Raw genomic sequence first — 21,017 nt, forward strand, 5'->3', positions numbered from 1 at the left:
TTTCTGATTGAGTTTCTGATCTGATTTCCCTCAATCATGGAGTATAAGCCAAATAAATCCTTTCCTCCTCTAACCTGCTTTTGGCCATGGTGTTTGAAGGGAAAGGAGAGTATGAACTTATTTATATAAGTAAGACACAGTATTAGAACTCTGAAAGGTTAGAAGTTTACTACTATCAAATGAGATTGAAAAATTTACCACAGGCCAAAGGAATGAATATACTAACAGTTACTCAGAGTTGGTTCTTAGCAGCTTCTCACCACTCATGGGTGCTGGAATATATATGCAGAATGCAAAAACTCCACTGGTGCAAGAATATATGGAATATGTTAATATTGATGTAAAAATTTGTAATAGCATATTTTACTGGAATATAACATTAAATCACATAAAAACCTTCTAGTGTGGCATTTATTTTACAAGTTTGGTATATTCTTGACCAGGAAATTCTAATTCCTCTGAATTAGCTGGCTCTTGTGTGCCAGGATTTGAGAGGAGATGATTTGCTTCTGACCAGGAAGAACCTGAAGCCAGGCTGTGAACCAGCCTCCCTGGGGCAAAGGACTCAGGGAAAGACACTCTTAGTAAACCGCCAGGGGAGACAGGCTTGGCGGAATGCAGATTTTGCTTTGAAGATTATGCTAAAAGGTTTCATTTGATAATTTCATGCATGCTCAAATCTATCCCCTTTCCTTCGTTCTCATCCAATTTTTCCACTATCTCTCTACTACTTTTCTCTCCTAACTTCATGTGCTGCTTTTTCAAAACTAAGTTCACTAAATGCTACCTGTATGTGCACAAGTGTAGGATAATCTATTGAAGAATGGGGAGCTTCCTAGGTCCCATCCCTAATGAAAAGTGACTGTCTATACTTCAGCAGCCATCAGTAACTAATAGCTCCTTAGCTAGGCATGGGTCCCCTCCCCATCTATGCTGCTATTACGGCTGGTTTGGTCTTAACCCATTCAGTCACAGCTGCTGTGAATGCATCTCTGCAATGGTCCTGTCATGTTTGGCAAATCATGTTTTCCTGCTCTTCCCAACCACTGCTGGATCTCACCATCTTTCTGCCTCGTGCTGTGATGTTGAGGCCTAAGCCATAGGGTGAAGAGGATGATATCAACATCCAAATATCATTTGGAATTGAGCACTCCATGGTCTTTTGCTTTCTGCACATGGACCAGTTGTGTATCTCTATGAATTCACCATTTATTAGGGTGAGTGGGGGTCTCTGATGAGGACTGAAAGATGCACTAATCATTTCTTCTGCCATTTCTTAAGTGACATGGCTTTCTGTTTCCTAACAGATCCCATACAAAATGTGCTTTTTGAGGAAGTTTAAATAAGTTATCAGTAATAAGATGAGAACTTAGGGGGCAGTTTATTACTATGTCCATTTAGTAGAATAATTGTGTTAAGTTTTCCCCTAAAGCCTATGACCTTGCCAGCCATGATTTTGGACTCCATTAATTGTACTCAGCACTAATTTTATTTTGTGAAGCAGAACTTAAATCCGACCAGAAAGCAACTGGTTACTACCATGACATTAGTGCCATTGTTGTGCCCATGGACAGATGTTATTATAGCTCTCAAGTTCAGGGAAGCCTAAAGATTTTGAGTTTTTTAATGAGCTAGTCACAAAAACTGTCTACAAGGAAAACAGGATGTGATGCATGGAATAGCAATTGATGTTCCCAAAGTTAAAACAGCCAAAAGAAATAAAGTTTAAAATTTTCACATATCCCTAATCTAAGTTTGTAAACAATGTGATTTTCCCTGGAGCATTGGTATGTACAGTTTGAAGGAAGACACTGAGTTGTTCTGGGAATTACATATCAAAAAAAACAGCAATCATATTTTCTTTGATGAATAAGTTCTATACAAACTAGAAATTTTCTTTGGCTGGACATGAAGCATCATCAAATAATTTTGATGAAAAAAACAAGTGCACTTAAACAGGTATCTGTGTGTTCTTCAGACTTTTTGTGGACTGTGTCAACGGTCAGTGGAGAAGCACTCCGAGGTGCAGCACTGAGCTCTGTCTCTCTGGCAAGGATCCTCACAGGGCTGACGTCATTCTTTTCTTCCCTGTGATTTCAGCACATGCTCCCCCTCCTCTCTTCTAGCTCTATCCAGTGACCCGAAGTGACACAAGCAAGAAGTAAGCCGCGCACACGCACACACATCCTGCCTCCTAGGCCTCTTCTCCCATTTACACCTCTGAAATATGCTTCAAAGTGCCCATTCTTTCCACCCCCCTTCTCAAATGAAATGAGTTTCTATCCCCTACCACATCCCAGCATCAAGTGTGCTTTCTGGGGGAGTTTAAATTAGTCATCGGGAACTCAGCAGCAACGTAGGCTAAAAGACGTGCAGTTTTATAATTTTCTTAAACGTTACTTCATGTATATGTCTGTGTCCCTGTGGAGTGTGCACCCTTGTGTATGTGTATATGTGTGTGCCTGTGTGTAGGCCAGAGGTTGACATCAGGTACCTTCCTTGATTGCTCTCTATGGTTGATTGTTTGTTTGTTTGTTTGTTGATATGGTCTTTTACTGACTCTGAAGATCATGAATTCGGCAACAGTAGGCAGACAGTAAGCCCTAGGGATGTGTCTATATCTACCTCCCCAGCTCTGGGATTACAGATGTGTGCTACCATGAGTGCATGGCAAGCATTTTATCAACTAAGCCATCTCCTCACCCTCACGATCTACATTTTTAATATTAGCATTACTTGTAGAGTTAAAGAGTTTGTGTGCCCCTATTAAAAGGCTGTCAAATATCGGCTAACAAGGAAGAAGAAAGCAAAAGGAGGTGAGACAAATCAGGAGCGAGACAATCCAGTGTGAGCCACAGTAAGTAGCTGGATGCTCCAAGGTGGCCATTTTTAATATTTGACCAGCGTCTCAGTTCGTGAAGAATGTCCTTTGAAGACAGGTCTTTCAAGCTCAGTGTCAAGGCCAAACATGACCTCTTAGAGGACACTGAAATTGTCTCCTGACCCATGCTGTCCTTCCCACACCCCTCCCCGCCTGATGCTAGGGAATCTGACCACCTGGGAAATAGGCAATGTGCCATCTGACAGATGGGAATGAGGGTGAGCAGGCCAGGGACCATGGAAGAGTAAGAAATACATTTACTGAGGCCAGTGCTCCCAGCTGGGACACCAGAGCAGCTGTCTGCATTGACCTAAAGCTAATAAGTCAGGGGTGAAAAAAGATGCAATTTCTAAACATGACTGGATCAAATACATCATTCCACTTTTGTGAGTAATGATGAAAGCTACTCACTGGCAGAGAAGCCTCAACCAGGGTGAGAGACAGCGCCAATGGTTCTGCTTGGATTCCCATCAGAATAAAGCTAGCACAGCAGCGAAACAAGGTCAGCAGAGCTCCTGCCTGCAAAATGTGAGCAAAGAGACTCACCCGTGCCTCCCTTCAGAACCCTGCAAACATATTCTGAAAGTTAGTGGTGTCCATCCCGAGGTGAGGAGGCCAGCCGTAGGGAGGTATTAGTTCTGTCTGCAGGTCCATTTTGTTTGATTTCCCTTGTTACTCCCTCCTCCTGCTCCCCTCTGCCCCCTGCAAAAAGATGCATCCAGGATGCCCAGCATTCTCATAAAATTCGGGGGATGACTTCAGGTTTGTCTAGGGGTGTCTGCTTGGTCTGATTTTACCACAGCGCTGTCAAGCTTTCTGCCTTTCCTGGCAATAGAGTTGGCTGAAGAATCTACCATCTGTCATGGCATTTAAAAGATAAAAATGGAATCATAAATAGTGCCAGCTCCTCAGGAAAAAAAAAAAAGTCCAGCCGGCATGTCAAAATGGAGGACATTAACATGTTCTTTCAGGACCCAGCCGCCAGCAGCTGAAGTCAGCTTGCTAATCGCTCCATGTCATCTGTCCTAGAGTGGGTTGCCAAATCTCTCTTCCAGGCCAGCAGCACCAAACAATGCGGGGGAAATTTATGATTCACAAAATATTTTTGCAGAAGGTAAAATTCAACCATTAAACCCTATTTAATTAATGCTGCCACATCCTACATTAAAAAAGAGAAAGAGGGAAAATTCTCTACCATAGAATTCATCTCTTTTACCCAGCCAAATTCCTTGCCAAATTTAACAGCAAGCAACATAAATTTGGGTGATTAGATTGGTTGCATATATTTAATTTTTAAAAAGCACCATGATCACACTTTCATTAAAACAGGCACTCAGCTTTGGTTTAGAGCCACCTGACAAACAACACAGCAGCCCTTGATTGGGTGAGTGAAATGACAAGATTAAAATGTGGATCTTGGGCAGATGCGAGGCTCTTCCATTATAAATATGTAAAACTGCTGGCCCCAGATCAGAACGACACATTGAAGGGCTTCCTTCGCACAAACAGAGTCTCCACTAATTTTTGCTATGATAAAGGTATAGTGCAAAGAATACTTTAGTTGTAATAAACTCTCGGTTCCCAAGGAAGTCCTGATGCACAATTGTTACATCAGCTGGGTGATGCCTTTGTCTCTGGAAATTTAGGATTCTGTGCACAAACTGGTAACAACTGCATCCCTCTCAAGATGGTGGCTAGAGGGCTGGAAGAAAGACATAGAGAGTGCCTGGTGTCCTGCCCAAGGGGACGTGGGTATTCGGGCAACAGGAGCTTCCCCACAGGTAAATGAAGGCACTGGACTAGATCAATGCTCTCTGCCCTTTGTGTTCCTACCTGTGGCCCTGTTTCCTAATCTGAATCATTCAAAGGCCACTTTGGTGATGTCTGCCATGTGCCTACACTACCTTCACTCTTGAAATTGTCACTGTGCGCTATACTAGTGGCCTCAGCCTTCCTAACGCAGCAACCTTTATATACTTCTTCATGCTGTAGTGACATAAAAGTATTTCATTGCTGCTTTCATACCTGTAATGGTGTTACTGTTATGAATCATAATGTAAACATCTGATATATAGGATATCGCATATGTGACCCCCCCCAGTGGGGTCGCGACCACAGGTTGAGAACCACTGCTCTACATCAACTTTTTATTCTAGTTAAATAAATGTTCTTAGAAAGAAACCTTTTTAGCTCTAAAACCAGAAATACTTATGCATTAAAATCTCAATTCCACAAATGCTACAAAAATATATACAAGAAAACAATTTCTTAAATCCTGGGTAGATGTTCCTCAAGACTGCGAAGACTGGGACTCATATTTGTTGTTAAAAAGAGGAAACTAGGAATGAAGTACAGGTAGAGAACGCCCACTGCAACTGGGGATGTCTCTGGGAACCACGCAGAGGGGTGAGTGAGGCAGCAGGGCCAGCCTATCACCGTCCAGTCCTTTGCTTCCGTATAGCTTCCTCCTCCACCAGCCCATGCCATTTCACACCTCAGCATCACTAGAAACACAAATCACTGGCTCTAGGAAATCAGGCCACAAACTTCTGCTGAAGAAAACCTTCAAGAAACCCACTATGCAAAACCAAACAGAAAACAGAATATCAAAAAAATAAAACAAAGTGAAGGTCCAGTTAGTAAGTTGAGGTGAGGACCCAAGAGCCCCCTAGTTTCCTTGGTCTACAGGAGGCCCTGGCAGGGCTTCTGCAAATTTTCATGAAGGCTCAAGAAGACACTCAGAGCAATGGACTAGGCCGGCTTGGAGATGCTAGCCCTGAGGCATCAGATTCTTGGAGAGCCTTTCAAAAGACAGATTTCCAACTGAGGTCTAAGAATTGGGGATGTGTAATGTTCCCACTTAAGATGCTCTGATGTGAGGTGCTCCCAAGTGTAGTAAGAATGTTGGGTTTAGGTTTGTGCCATCTCAGCATCTCACCTCCACTTGCCTACATCTATATATATTCACTCACTGGTTTCTTCAGCCAGCTCACTGCAGTGTCCCTCCAACAGCCATTAATGTCTGGAGCTGACAGACCTGTGGGCATTAACTAGAGAAATAGGAAAGAAGCAAAAGAAGCAAAAAGTCCCAGAAATGGGTATAAAATCAAACATCCTGGTTCTAATAAACATGCGTTATACCCATGGGAACACCCATTTCTTTAGCAAACAGGGACGAGCAAACACCACTTCTGTCTGAATGTCCTTACATGTCTGAATGATCACACTTGCTACTGCAAAGATGGAAGGAGAGATGGTGGCCAAGGAAGGAGTGTTACACCACTGGGAACACCAGGGTAAGAACAATGGCGGATAGCGCCAATTCCTTTCTCCCTATGTGCCAAACGCCGTGTGCACGTCATGTGCCTAATTCATTTGAACCTCCCTATGGCCCTAACTGGCAAGTACAATGATCACTTTCCAGTCCCACAGAAGGATCAGTAATACAAGTGGGCATGTAACTTGATGACATTCATGACACTGTGAGTCACAAAGGCAATAAATGACCCTGAACCTGTATTTTCACAATGGCAACATACAACTTAGACACAAGAGCCAACTAGGAGAGGAACATCTCCCTTCTGATGTTTTCATCAATGCGCAACAGTACTCAAGCACAAACTCAGTAAAGATATTGCTCAATAATTAAATAACTATCTTCCTGTTTTAGGACATCTATAAAGTGAAAGAGGGTGAGGAAGAGATGAATCAGTTAGTAAAGGGCTTGATTTGAAAGCATGAGGACTTGGATTTGAGCCCTAGAACCCACATTTAAAAACAAAGCAAAACAAAACAAAACAAACAAGCAAACAAAAACCCCCGAGTGTGCTGCCATGTTATCCAAATGCTGGAGGCAGAGGTAGGAAGCTTCCTGGGCTCACTGATCGGCCAGCCTGGCCTGCTGTGAAAGATCAAGGCTGAACAAGTGGATGGCATCTGAAGATCGGCACCGAGGGTTGTGCTCTGTCTTCCGTATGAACATGCATTTGCACACAGATGTGCACCACCCCCACATGAGCACACATACAAGAGAGAGAGGAAATATTAGTTCATATTGGTCAGTATTTTATTGTTGTTGTTAAATGTTGGACTTTAATCAAAACCATCCCTCAGAAATCACTTTTAAAGTGTAAATGGTAAGGAATATCATCCTTACTGACAAACTGCTCGTCACAGCCAAGAGTTTAAATAGGTGAAATATGACAGAGAGGAGGCTTAAAGGTGGGAGCCTTGAGAGTCCATGTGAGTTCATGGAAACCCAGTGGATAGTATAGGATAACAACGTAATAATTACGTGACTTTACAGTGCATGCCAGAAGTTAAAAGGATGTGGTAAACATCTTACTGGAAATCAATAGTCCTGTATCTATGGCAGACAAAGTAATGCTCTCTAACTGGTAAAATCAATACCCAATGGTTAATCCAAGACTGGCTGATCCTTTCCACTGGCCTGGGTCTCTGCTTTTAGGAAGGACTACATGCTCAGCTAGCCTCCACTGTTATTAGAGCCCTCAGAATTTCTCCCTCTTTGTGAGACTAGTAGCAAATCTCCACATTTTAAATGAATGCAGATTTGCATTAACATTGTATCTTTGCCTTTTCACCCCAGATCGTTATTCATCCCCATGATTTATTTGATACCGAATCCTTGAGCAGGTGCACAGTCCCCAATTATAACACGGTTTCTATGGGGAAATATGATCCACTTTGTGACAACGTGATTTATGATATAGTTACAGGAACATGTTGTGTCAAAAGGCAGTGTCTGCTCATGCCAAATTTATTATGCTAATATGTGCTTTTGCCTCAGATAGAAAAATGCACTCAGAGAAGGGAAATTACATTTCTGTCTTTTTGGAGCGCGGGTCTTCTCAGTTCTTTTGTGTTCCTTTCAGAGAAGGGCTTGAACACAGATCTGCATATGACACTTAGCTTTTAACCACAGCCGCGGTTGTTTGCCTTGCTTCTGCCATTTTAATAGTGTGTTTTCGCCTTTCCTACAGTCAGGAAACAGAAGCAAACACAGCGATAGGAGAGCTGGAAAAGGACCTAATGTTCCTTCCTCTAAAAGATTACATTGTTTCGTGTATCCTTAAGCAATGTTCCATGTCAGAAACACATAGTAAAGAGGCTAACGCAGTGGGGTACACCAACTTCACTCCTTTTCTCTTCCTAAGCATAAATTTAAGGAAGGAGGTGCAGAAAAATGTCATGGGCTCACCTGAAGCTGTCACTGGGGACGGCTGTCCTACTCTTGTGTATGTAGCAGATTGTCTGTTCTGCTATGTCCATTTGGCTAAAGCTGGTAATGGGGACTCCAGGAGAGTGGATGTACTCCACTTGGCCATACTGTGGTGGGGAAGTGATGAGGTAGAGAAAGTCCTCAGGCTTGTCTGCTCCGTCCACAGCCATAAGAGAGGCGGTCGTCAAGAGACCTCTGCCACCTTTGGCTACCACGAGTGGTTTCACATGAATGACAATATCACCTGTGTGGCAAGGAAATTTTAGTTAAGATTCATATTTAAAATACTCTATGCCTGTATTGCAGAGAACACCACGAGCTTCAGACACAGGACTTGGAGAAACTGAGCAGGTCTGATCTGGAAACATCCATACTCTCCAAGTACTGAAGGCACTGTGCAAGCTGCCCAGGAAAGAAAGCAATCAATAGTTCCTACTCAGTTATAAAACCTCTCAGCCTCTTTCAAAGAAGCTTCCTTTTGCAGGAGATGGAACCGTTACAGAAATCCACAACTGGTCAAAACTCAGAGAACTGGTGACCTTGGGGCCCGCAACCCCAACATTAACATTGCAACCTCAAGCTCAGGGAGCGTTGTAGAAGAAGGGCCAGAAAGACTGGGAGTAAGAAGGCCAGGATGTCTGCTTAGTGTCTGCTATCTATGAGGAGAGCTGCACACATGGAACCTTAACAATATGGTTACCTAAACCGGACTTGCAGGTGGCATGCCAATGTATATAGGGGACATATACATCTCACAAGGCTCAATCAATCCTTGGAAGGGGAACTACAGACAACCAATGGCTGCTGAAAGAAGCAGAATCAGTGTTTTCCTGGAATAAGCCACCGATAAGTTATCCAACCCAAGAGGTCAGCCCTAAACACACACACACACATACACACACACACACACATATACACACACACATATACATGCACACACACACACACACACACACACACACGAGCATCACTAAACAGATTCAGCAGGTTGTGTGTGTGTGTGTGTGTGTGTGTGTGTGTGTGTGTGTGTGTAACAATAGTAATAAAAGAAGAAGGGGTCAGTAATTTGAGAGGGGGTAGGAGGTGCACGGAAGAAATGGGAGGAGTTGGAGAGAAGAGGTAAGGGTGGAAATGAGCAAATACAATATTCACGTATGACATTGTCAATTTTTTTTATAATTAAAAAATGTGATTCCTGTGATGGTGAATGTTGATTGCCAATTGTTTGGATTTAGAACCATCATGGAAACACAACTTTGGCTGTGTCTATTACACAGTGTTTCCAGAAATTTTAACTGCTAAGGACTCTCCCTGAATATAGACAGTGCCATTGGTAGGCAGGGCCAGAATAAATGAAGAGAGAAAGCAAGCTGAGCACCAGCCCTCCTTTGCCCGTTTCCTGACTGTGGATGCAAAATGGGCAGTAGCTGCCTCAGGTCCCCACCACTATGCCTTCCCACCACATGGACCTGCCTGGCTCCTTAGCGCTAAAAGCCAAGATAAGCCCTCGTCTCCCAAGTTTCCTGCTATTGAGTATTCAATTGCAGGAATGGGTACTGCAACTAATACAATGTCCAAAGTAAATATAAAAGACAAAGACCAGACTGTACTCAAAACTACCCTGCTGTGGGAAGGCCTTTGTTTTGGAGACAGGGTTTCTCTGCGTAGCCCTGGCTATCCTAGAACTTGCTCTGTAGAACAGACTGGCCTCAAACTTGGAGATCTTGTGTGCCTCTACCTCCCAAGTGCTGGGTTTAAATGGGTGTGCCACCACTACCTGGCAAGGCCTAACTAACGAGGAAATAACAAGTCCAGGGACCTCACAGAAGCAGCAAGGGCTCATTTTAGAATGCACCTATTCTACGGTATTAAAGGAAATACATAGAGGAGAGTAGGGATGAGCATATAGGCTGGGGATATTTCACAAACCAGGGGCAATATTCCAGTTTCATTTATCAGAGATTCATTAAAAAAAAAAATCTTCTCTAAAATATAAAGTTTTGAGTTGGAGATATAGCTCAGTTATAAAGTGCTTGCCTAGCATGCACAAGGACCAAAGCTCAACTCTCATCACCACAAAATAAGTAAATAATAAAAATGAGCAGAGGCTGCTTCGTGTCAGGCACAGAAACGGGGGCTCTACTGCAGGGGGAAACTTTATCCCAACCCCAGACTACAGCTTTGGAGACTGGAGTGTAGAGGCACTACTTACTGCTAGAGGCTGTCTCTTAATGAAAGCTGGAGACAGAACTGGTTGTAAGTCACTCACAAGGCACAACTCATAGCCACTGTGTTGTACCACTCCCTCTTCAATAATCAACACTAAATGGGTGAATATCCAACAACAAAGATAAAATACATGAAAATCGATTAAAAACATAAAAGCCAATAAGATTCTTTGGGGCATATGAATGGCCCTATATGTGGCCTGTTGAAGGAAGTGTGTCCCCTGGGGGTGGGCCCTGAGGTTTCAAACATACAAGCCATTTCCAGTTAGCTCCCTGCTACCTGCTTGTGGATGTAAGTTCTCAGCCACTGCTCTGGGGCCATGTCGGCTTGTCTGCTTCCATGTTCCCCAACATGATGGTTATGAACTAACCCTCCCTGTAAAAGTGAATGTCCCACTATTGCCTTGGTCATAGTATCTCTTCACAGCCATAGAAAAGTAACTCAGACAAATCTCTTAAGAAAACAAAAGTGAAAGGAAAACATCAAGATGGTGTCATTTACTTTTACATTTATTCTCTCTGTCTGTCTCTGTCTCTGTCTCTCTGTCTCTCTGTCTCTCTGTCTCTCTCTGTCTCTCTGTCTCTGTCTCTGTCTCTGTCTCTGTCTCTGTCTCTCTCTCTCTCTCTCTCTCTCTCTCTCTCTCTCTCTCTCTCTCTCTCTCTCTCTGTGTGTGTGTGTGTGTGTGTGTGTGTAGGCCTGAGATGGTACAATTTTACATGGGTATTTCTAACAAGAGCCACTAGTGCACACATGCACCACATGACTTGACACATACACTTATACATATACCATACCACCCCCACACACAGACACACACACACACACACACCACTACACACATAAATTCATACAGCATGCAACACCCCCCTACTCCCACCTCACCCCACCCATACCATTTCTCTGTCTTTCAGGATATTTGCCAGTGTCCAGAGATATCTTGTTTGTTTGTTTGCTTGCTTGCTTGCTTGTTTGTTGTATATGAGTGTTTCACGTGTGTGTGTGCGCGTGCGTGTGTGTGTGTGTGTGTGTGTGTGTGTGTGCGTGCGTGTGTGCGCGCGTGTGTGCGCGTGTGTGTGTGCATGGAACCTGAGTTACAGATGGCACTGAGTCTTCATGTGGGTACTAGAAACCAAATGCAGGTCCTCTGCAAAGCAGCAAGTGCTCTTAGCCATTGCATCTTCTGCCCAACCAAAATCTGGAGGGATCCTTGGTTGCCAGGGGGTGGCAAGATTGTGGAATTTTGTTTCAAATGACCAAAATGGTACTTTGTGCATACCGTGCTTTTATTCTCCAATTGAAATGCAAGAATCAAAGACCATTCTAAATTCAAATGAAAATCTAAGCTGCAGATGTGCTGAGGTAACCACAATAAACACATGGAGGCAGTAAGAGGAACAAAGGCAAGGGAAATTAAATGTTGCAGGGCCCTTTGACCAGGGGCATGGCCACCTCTAGGGGAGGAAGAGCACCCAGCGCCTGCCATGTTGCAGGGCCCTTTGACCAGGGGCACGGCCACCTCTAGGGAAGCAAGGACACCCAGCGCCTGCTTTGCTGCTGCTCTCCAGCACTGTGAAGGCTGAGTATGGATAAACTACAGACCTGTGCATCCTGAATGTCTTCTAAAGGCATCCTTTCTGCCGCTGTGGCAATCACAACATATCACATCACAGCTGGAAGGTGAAACCTTGTGTGTAATAGGTCCTAGACAGAACTAAGCCCATATTTCGAATAGAGGAGATGGTACAACCGGCTACTCAGTGTGGCTTCTATTTGAGGTGCATTGTGCTTGGGCTGGGGAGACAGCTCAACAGTTAAGAGCACTGGATACTCTTTGTGGAGGACCTAGATTTAGTTCTCAGCAGCTCACAACCATTTGTTAACTCCAGTTCCAGGGTATCTGACACCCTCTCGTCTCCACAGACACCGGGCACACAGTGGCACACAGACATACATACAAACAAAGCTCATACACATACAAAAAGAATTTAAATAAACAATGCAGATCTCTTAAAAAGTTACACTCATGAAGTCATGAGAAATACAATAAGCAGCTAATAAATGTCCTGTTAAGGATCACAAATTAAAACAATAGAAAAACAGGACACAATGTTGCACAGTGATAAAACACCATACAAAGAAGCAAGAGTAACTCCCAGGTGCCTGTGGAATGGCTTCTCCCATTCTGTAAAGCTAAGGCAGTGAGGAGGTAGCCTGTGCTAACATGTCACCTGCCATGTGCCAATACATGCTAGTGTATTCCATCTGCCTGGACACCTTATATACACATGATTGTCCTACTCAAGTTTCTGCTGTGGTAATAAAAACACTGGCCCAAACCAACCCGAGTAAGGAAAGGTTTCAGCTTACACTCCATCACCAAGGGAACCCAAGGGTAGGAACTGGAGGCAGGAACTGAAGTGGATTCCATAGAGGGACGCTGCTTACTGGCTTGCTCCCATGGAATGTTCAGCCTGGTTTCCTCTATATCCTAGGACCAGGGGATATAGGGTCCAGGAACCAGGACTGGGTTTAGACATTGTGGCATCCACAGGAGAATGGGTCCTCCCACATCAATCATTAATCAAGAAAATGCCCTCAGAATTGTCTACAGTGCAATCTGATGGGAACAGTTTCACAATGGAGACTCCGACTTCCCAGATGCCATGTTGGCAAAACCCAACCAGCACAGTCATACTTTTGCAGAGAAGACTAGATGTTCTCAGCACCATCTACCTCATCTCTCTGACTGTTCTTGGTCATAGGCTACATCTTATAACTGGGAAACAAGTAAGTGAAATGTAATATAAGCCCCCCCCCAAAAAAAAACCCCACAAGATTAAATCACATGAAGAAAAAGTAATTCGGGACAATTGTCATTATTTCACATACATAGAATAAAGTTGTTTTTTAAAAATTGCATGTAAATCACAGAATTTAATCCCAAGCAGCCTGGCAAACAAGGCAAAACAAAGAAACATTTAGTCAACGAAGCATGTAGTAAGGACCAAAGACAATTTGATCTGAAAATGTTTAGACGTGGGATTGTGAACAAGATACAACCTTAACCTCCTGATGTAAGTTACAATCACAAATTATAGAATAGTGGCAGTCGAGTATCAAGAAGGTATATTTTTTCTTTACTTCTTTGTTTTCGTCCTTTTGTTTTGAGTATGTTGGTGTTTTGCCTGTGTGTGTGTGTGTGTGTGTGTGTGTGTGTGTGTGTGTGTGTGTATGTGTGTGTATCTGTCTGCCTATCTGTCTGTCTGCCTAACCCCTATAGAAGTCAGGAAATTTTCTTGGCCTGTAGTACACAATGTGTGCATTTACACTAGCTCATTTCTACTGACAACTACTAGTCTCTCCAAGCATGGACAGACACACTCTTACCTTTGCCCGTGTCTTCAATGATGATGTGACAGTCAAATGCAGGTGACCTGTTGGCCTCATCCCAGAGGGAGAAGGTGAAGCTGTCTCCATTCTGGGAATCCATTTTACCAGTGTGCGTGTATCTTAGCAAGTTCAGGTCCACATCCTCCTGGGTGCACTGCATGCCAGCGGAGAGAGGGACCCAGTCCCTCCCTATCTGAAAGGTGCCACAGTTAGGCAGGCACCCTGGCATTCCCAGCTCAGCTAATGGATATGTTTCCCATGCCCTGAAAACCTCTGATAGGAACACTTGGGGGAAATTCTACACTAACTTTTGCCATGGGGCCTTATTTTTTTCCTTTCAACGAAATATATTAAAATAATTAAAGACCTCGGGTGAGAAACAGCTTCAGCCAGAGGACTTTTGACAAAGTCATTCAACAGCCGTGGTATTTCCAAAGTATTCATCATCAGTGATCATGGCTGATTAAATAACCCAGCTAATGAGAGCAGGTGGGCAATCAGTTGCTGGGATGGGATGCTTAGAAATGAAGTGTGTTTCTCTTAGAATTCTCTTTTAAAAATTTATTTCAGTTTTTAATTTTGTGTATCTAATAAAATACCTTTTCCTCAATGTGGCTTGTGTTTCCAACCTCATTGGCTAAAACAAAGCCAGAGCATACTGGCATCTTCCCCCAACCCACTATCTATCCTTACTAAAATCTAAAGAAAGCTGTCAGAGTCCCATCACCGCCCCCCCAACACACACACACACACACACACAAGCATGCACACATAGGCACACATGCATACACACAGTAAGTAGAAAGGATCAACTGCCAATACCATCCACATTTTCCATCAGGATCCTCAAATCCCAAGTCGACCATAAGTAAGCATGTGTTAGGGGCAGAAATTGTGGCGTTTTTATTAGAAGAGGGTTTTATGCTGGCAGAGTGGCTAACAACTGGGGAAGTATTAGGGAATAGAATACTAAACCTATATTGTATTAATAATCCCACTCTAATTCTCTTCAGTTCCAAGCCCAGCTTTTCTTAAGAACAGCTCGCAGAAGTCATTCCACACAACTGGAGGAAAATGTCGTTTCCAGTGACTCATCATACACATCAACATCAGTTTGCCTGTCTGGTCAACAAACTAGAACACCCACAAGTCATTTCTGTTTTCTCTTTTCTTGGTCATCTTCACCAGTTCCTGGCGAGGCTTAGCTCTCCTCCCACACAAGCCTCACTCCTCCTGAACTCTTCTACTTAGTGGGTTTTCTTCTTCTTTCTTATTTTGTCACCTGACATTTTCAGGCCGATGTTCTACTGTAGGTCCTTTGGATAAAGCTATTTAGAGTACAGTAGTTAAGCTGCTTTTTAAAAACTGAGGTCCATTTTCAAATAGAGATTGTCAGACTCTTTTAAAACTAGGCAGCATGGGATCCTATTTAACTTTTTCTCTTGATAATATTCTCTTAGAAATAAAATATAGGGAAGGGCATCTTTCCCTCTTGTTTCTAATTCTTCATTTGTGTTCCCAAATATGAGTTTGAAATTGACAGAATAATCTGATGCCAGAAAGAAGAAAAAAAAAGAAACTCAAAATGAAGAAAAAAACAAAACAAACAAACAAACAAAGAATGAAGGGGAACTATCAAGAAAATAAGAAGCTGTGAAAGGCCAGGGGGCCCAGAGTCCCAGTCCCTAGCCTCAGTCAGTGAGCCTCAGTGAGCCCTAGGGAGGTGTGAGAAAATGGTGCGCAGCCTGCTGGGACCCTGGACCCATCTGGATCTTCTCATATCCAAAGCAAGTCAGGCCCCAAGCCACCCAAACGTGTACACTCTCACTGTGTTTCTGCTTCATTACACTTTGAAATGAAATAAGGACACAGCTGTACCTCAATTTAAATCAGCAATTGCTCTTCTCTCTGACTCTCTGTGGTACCCACACTCTGTGACAACCAAGCTGTTCCCCACAGGGTGAATCCTCACTGCTTTTCTATTCTAAGCCTAGCCTGTGTTAGATTAAGACTCAAGCATTCAGGTAATCACACCGCGGCTGGCTAGATATTGTTGCTAGTCTCTAGCCACCATTCAGATAAATGTTTGTGAGCCATGGGTCAGCCGACCTTCTCAAGTGGCTGACCTATGGTTCGTGTTGGACTTGCCATTGAGCATCATGCCTGCAATCACAGGAATAAGAGGAATCAAGAGGACTTGAGCAAGCTCCTGGAACAATTAGCACCAGAGCTCGAGTGACTTAACCCTTCACATGCCTTCACATTTCCATAATTTTTGCTTTCTATTAAAGGATTAAGTTTGGGAACTTGTACAAATCCAGGTATGTAGATTTACTGTCACACTGTCTGCCAGATTATAATACAGCAGTTACTAAGGTAAGACAGCCATTGGTGAGTAGGATAGGAGGTCTACCACATGGAGTGTCCCTAGCACAGGTTTTTGTTTTGTTTTGTTTTGTTTGTTGTTTTTTGAGACAGGGTTTCTCTGTGTAGCCCTGGCTGTTCTGTAACTCACTCTGTAGACCAGACTGCCCTTGAACTCAGAAATCCACCTGCCTCTGCCTCCCAAGTGCGGGGATTAAAGGTGTGTGCCACCAATGCCTGGCCCTCGTGCAGTTTTTAATTCAAGACTTTGTCCTATCATACATTCGCACGAGGCTGGGAAGGGGCTTCATAACAAAGACACTAGTTGATATAGATTTTAAGTGTGGCCATGCTCCTGAGAATCGTTTAGAGTATGGCAGAGAAAATGAGAGGGAGGAATGGAGGGGTACAGGAATACAGAGGAGGACAAAGAGTTAAGGAATGAGGGAATAGAAGGAAAAGAGGGAAAGGAGGCATAGGGGAGGGAGGAAAAGAAGTGGCAACAGATTTAAAAGTTTTCTTAAAAGTAAATACTCTGCCTTCGAGTGAAAACTATGCATATTATAGAATAAATTCAATGCTACAAATGTGTGTTGATAAAATATACACCTACTTTGGGAAATGATGGTTAAAGGACTTTTGTGAGGGCCATACTCCCCTAGTCCCCAGCAAGCCTAGGTCTAGACGGATTGCTCAGTGGCTGAGAACACAAACCACTCTTGCAGAGGATGGGAATTTGGTTCCCAGAACCCACATTAGGCAGCTCATGAGCACCTATAACTCCAGCTCCAATGGATCTAGACTTCATGGGCACCTGCACACACATGGCACACACAAGCTCACACAGGTACATGTACATGAAAAGAATAGTATTTAATTAATTAATTGTTTTAAAGGGCCACTTACCTTAAGCTGAAGTTGCCCATTTTGGGGAAGTCTTTCAAATAAATAGTGAATCTTCTCCCTTGGTGAGTCTTTATCTATGGCTGAAAGAACAGCACTAGACAGAACTCTAGTATCACCCACAGTCATTGAGATTTCAGCCTTCCTGTAGAAAGGAAATTATGGGTGTTCATATGAAAATGGAAGACAGAGGCCATCAGGGGACACTCATACTGGTTATCACAGGCTATCACAGGTCCTACCCTCAAGAAATAAGTAATAAGCAATACCCAAAGCTCTGGAAGCAGCCATATACCAAAGTCTGGAAAGAGGGTGCGACCGAGGTGAGAGATGCTTCTCATTGTTTACATGAGCAGAACATTACATCTTTATGTTAGATATATGCTGTTATATAACAATTTTGTTTCTGTTCTTTCTTCTAATGCTTACAATGTCTCCATGAAGAAAGTAGGTTAGGTATTATAGATCTAACCATATAGACAGAACCCCACTGAAAGCAACTTATAAAATGTCCCAATGCAATTCCTGAAGGCAGGCCCTCCTCAGGTTGATACTCTTGCGCTACCTGTGGTCCTCTAATCTCTTCCCTCCTCCTGAAGCCCCTGGTGCATGTGGTCTTTATAGCAGTTCATCTTCTTGAAGATATGGATCCTCCAGGCTGGCTCCTGGCATCTGCTTGGCTAACTGAAAGCATGAACAGACGGGGGCAGCCAGCAGCTGCTGCTTCCATGTGGCCGCTGAAACCTTTCCCCAGGCTCCCCCAAATGAAGAAGGGGTCTCTTTCTACCAGCATTCCAGCTGTCCACCGTGATCACTGTGAGCTCACCTATGACTACTCCATCTGCCTCTGAAGTTTTGTTTTTTGAGAAACATGGGGAATCTTGAATTCTCGGCCTTGGGACCGAAGACACCAAGTCTCACAACTGACATCAGCAACTACCAGGTCTTCTGCAGAGAAGCCGATGCCTAACATTTCATTCCGATCTCTCTCATTCAAAGAGGGATTCTTGCTAGCCCAAGACTGGCAACTTCCATGATAAAAGGGGGAAAACTTCATCTGCCTCTCCAGTGAGAAGGATGAATCACAGCCTTCTAGAGGGCTGCTGAGTCAGTGACTGAGGCGTTTGGAGATTAGTGGTGTCTTTTATAAGATGAAACATAGCCTCCCTCAGTCACTATTTGATGAGGCTGGTAGGAGAAGTGTCAGAATTACATGCCAGGGATGACAAGTACCACAATCTGGGTTGTTTTAAAAGAGGCTTAGGGGAAAGGACTGTGTTATAAGGAATTTATATAGAAAATGGTCCAGCAAGTAGGAAGATGGGAGCTGGTGAGAAGAAAAAGTAGTAGCAATGACTGTGTTTATTACTAATGGCACTTGAGGCTCAATCCTACTAGAACCTTTTAACTTCTGTTATTTTAAGAAAAGGGACTTGATTAAGTTCCAAGTGATGTCTCTAACCTTTAGATTCAAGACATTTTGCTTCAGCCTCTCAAGCGATAGAGACCACAGATGCACACCTCAGTGCCCAGCTAGAATCTTTGGAAGAACCATATAGAGCGTGACCTAGATTAAGCTTCTGGAGGGCAGGAAGGTGGGGAATTTGTCTTATCTACTATCTCCCATTGTTACTGACCGTCTGCTCCATGGTTACTGACTATTTGATTCCTGTGGTTACCAACCATCTTCTTCCGACCATTACTGACTGTCTGATCCATAGATACCTACTGTCTGCTCTGTGGCTACTGGCTGTCAGCTCCTATATTTACCGACTGTCCTCTCCCACCATTACTGACTGTGCATGAGTTGAGGCAGGTTCCTAAAGAGGGAAGTGGAGCCACAAATTGTGAGTATCTGAAGCAGAACACTGATCCTGTACACAGGACAGGTGGGTAAGGTGCTGGAACTCAGGGACAGAAGCACCTACCACAGCATCTAAAGGAACCAACAAAGAAATGGGGTCAAGTACTGGCAGAGACCAAACTACTCTCGACAGAAATGAACAAGGCGTCAGACTGTCTTTGTGTTTCTAGAATAGAATGAACTGTTTGTAATAATGACAATGAAGACTATTTCTGATCTCTGTGTACAATCTTTGGGGCATTTTCATGTATCTCACTTGTAACAAGAGTACTAACTTCATCCTCATCCACTGAGAGGCAAAAGGAGAGACAGAGAGTATTTAAGGCCACATTTCTGATGAGTGGCTGTCTGCATAGCTCTGTCTGACTCAAGATTTCTTAACCACTAACTATGCCCTAGGTCTTACTAACAAAAGAAAAGAAGGGGAAGATGGAGATGCAGAAGGAGAGAAAGGATAGAGAGTGTTTTTGGAGGAAGGGAAAGGAGTTCTACTAAAAACCATGGGTAGAAGAGAAAGGGGAACCGCTGCTTCCTTCCTCAGGAGAAAAGGAAGGAAGAAGAGAAAGGAAAAAGGTAAACGTCTGAACTGACAACAGACCAGTCAACCAGATCTGACCATTGCACGTTGTGCACATGAACTAAAATGTCACACTGTGGCCTACAGGTATGTTCAACAGTTATGCTAATTAGAACATTTTCTCTTACAAAGGATGGATTCTGAAGCAGAGTTGAAAGAGATTTGGGGCTCTGTAGCTGTAGCTGTTGCTGGGAGCTTAGCAGCTTAGGAGTTCGGCTCTTCAGAAGACAGACTCCTTTCCTTCCCTGGTCTTGGTCAGTGAATGGCTGATGAATTAATAAAATCGTGTGTATGAATGATTTAGTAACATGTCTGACGCTTAGTAAATACTTAATAAACACTGGCTTTTATCTTTCTCTCTTCTTCAAGTGATGACTACAAAGATGTTTGTAACAGTATAATATCTTCCCATTCCCACTGTCACAGGTCTTCCAACATAGTCAAGGCTGGCCTCAAACTCAGTGTCACCCCAGGCTAGCCTTAAATTCATCCTTGTTTCCTCTTGGGGTCCAGAATGACAGCATCTCTCACATCTATAAATCAATGTCAAACCAATCTGACATCCCAGCATTGAAAGAAGGACACAGACATTTCATATATATTCTTTGTCGAATTGATGTTTGAGAACCAGTCTTCCAAAATAGTATTATCAGCATTTCCTATAAGCCTTTCTTCAGAGCACTTGGCAGCTAGTAAGGAATGAAGTTGATCTGGCAGTGTAAGGTGGGGGGTTGTCTGGTCTCTTTTCCCTATATAGTCCAGGAGATTTTGGAAGTTTAGAGGTTTCCAGGAAGGTGTTCCCATTCCAGCAAAACTCAGATAGTCTACTTAATGCTTAATGGCTACACCATTAAATAAAGGGGAGTCTCAGCACAGGCCCCAAAAGCCAAACATATGTCTACAGCTAGTTCTAAAGACCTGCTAGACCATCCTTCTGGCCTCTCTGGGCTGGTGTCCTGAGGGACCTTGGGCGCAAATTCTGCAGCCAGCCCCACAACACCCAGAGGAAGCTCCACTCCCAGGTGCTCTGACACTCTCAGGATCAGAGGTGAGGAGAACCCAACATCTGTCCCAAAACTGGGAGTAACTGGGACCTGCAGGACCAGGCACACAGGAACTCTGCCAGCAGAGTGGCTTGGGTTCCTTCCAGTCTGTCTGGGCTGGTGTCCTGAGCAGACCTTGAGCCCAGCCTCCACAGCCAATCCCACAACACCCAGAGGAAGCTGCTGCACTCCCAGGTGCTCTAACAAGTCCACGGTCACAGGATCTCAGAATCACAGAATCGCAGAGACAGCCTGACTCTGAGGAGTTCTGATACAACCAGGATCACAGGAAGGACTGACTCCAGTCAGATTTAGCAAAGGCAGGTAGCACTAGAGATAACCAGATGGCAGGGGTCGGGGGGGTGGCAAGCATAAGAAAATAAACACAAGCCAAGGTTACTTGGCATCATCAGAACCCAATTCTCCCACCATAACAAGTCCTGGACACACCATCATACCGGAAACACAAGATTCAGATCTAAAATCATTTATCATGATGATGATACAGGACCTTAAGAAAGACA

At 43.6% G+C, this 21,017-nt stretch overlaps 1 protein-coding gene across 8 annotated transcripts in view; it reads right to left on the minus strand.

Moving 5' to 3' along the window:
- Frem1 (FRAS1 related extracellular matrix 1) overlaps nucleotides 1-21,017 on the minus strand; it is a 160,175-nt gene that overhangs the window by 42,952 nt on the left and 96,206 nt on the right. For 4 of the 8 annotated variants that reach the window (XR_004120883.1, XM_031377755.1, XM_031377754.1 and 1 more), the window contains 3 exons: nucleotides 17,013-17,154; nucleotides 13,740-13,935; nucleotides 8,103-8,367 (listed from right to left, as the gene is read on the minus strand). Coding sequence is in view for 6 of the 8 variants with exons in the window: in XM_031377755.1 (XP_031233615.1) it covers nucleotides 8,103-8,367; nucleotides 13,740-13,935; nucleotides 17,013-17,154 (603 nt within the window). In the remaining 2 variants the exon portion in view is untranslated. Of the gene's footprint in view, nucleotides 1-3,292; nucleotides 3,380-7,705; nucleotides 7,879-8,102; nucleotides 8,368-13,739; nucleotides 13,936-17,012; nucleotides 17,155-21,017 lie in introns of those variants that run through there. The other 4 variants (XM_031377757.1, XM_031377758.1, XM_031377760.1 and 1 more) reach the window with 4 other exon arrangements.

Source organism: Mastomys coucha, unplaced genomic scaffold (assembly GCF_008632895.1).
Source record: "Mastomys coucha isolate ucsf_1 unplaced genomic scaffold, UCSF_Mcou_1 pScaffold18, whole genome shotgun sequence".
Lineage (NCBI taxonomy): Eukaryota > Metazoa > Chordata > Mammalia > Rodentia > Muridae > Mastomys > Mastomys coucha.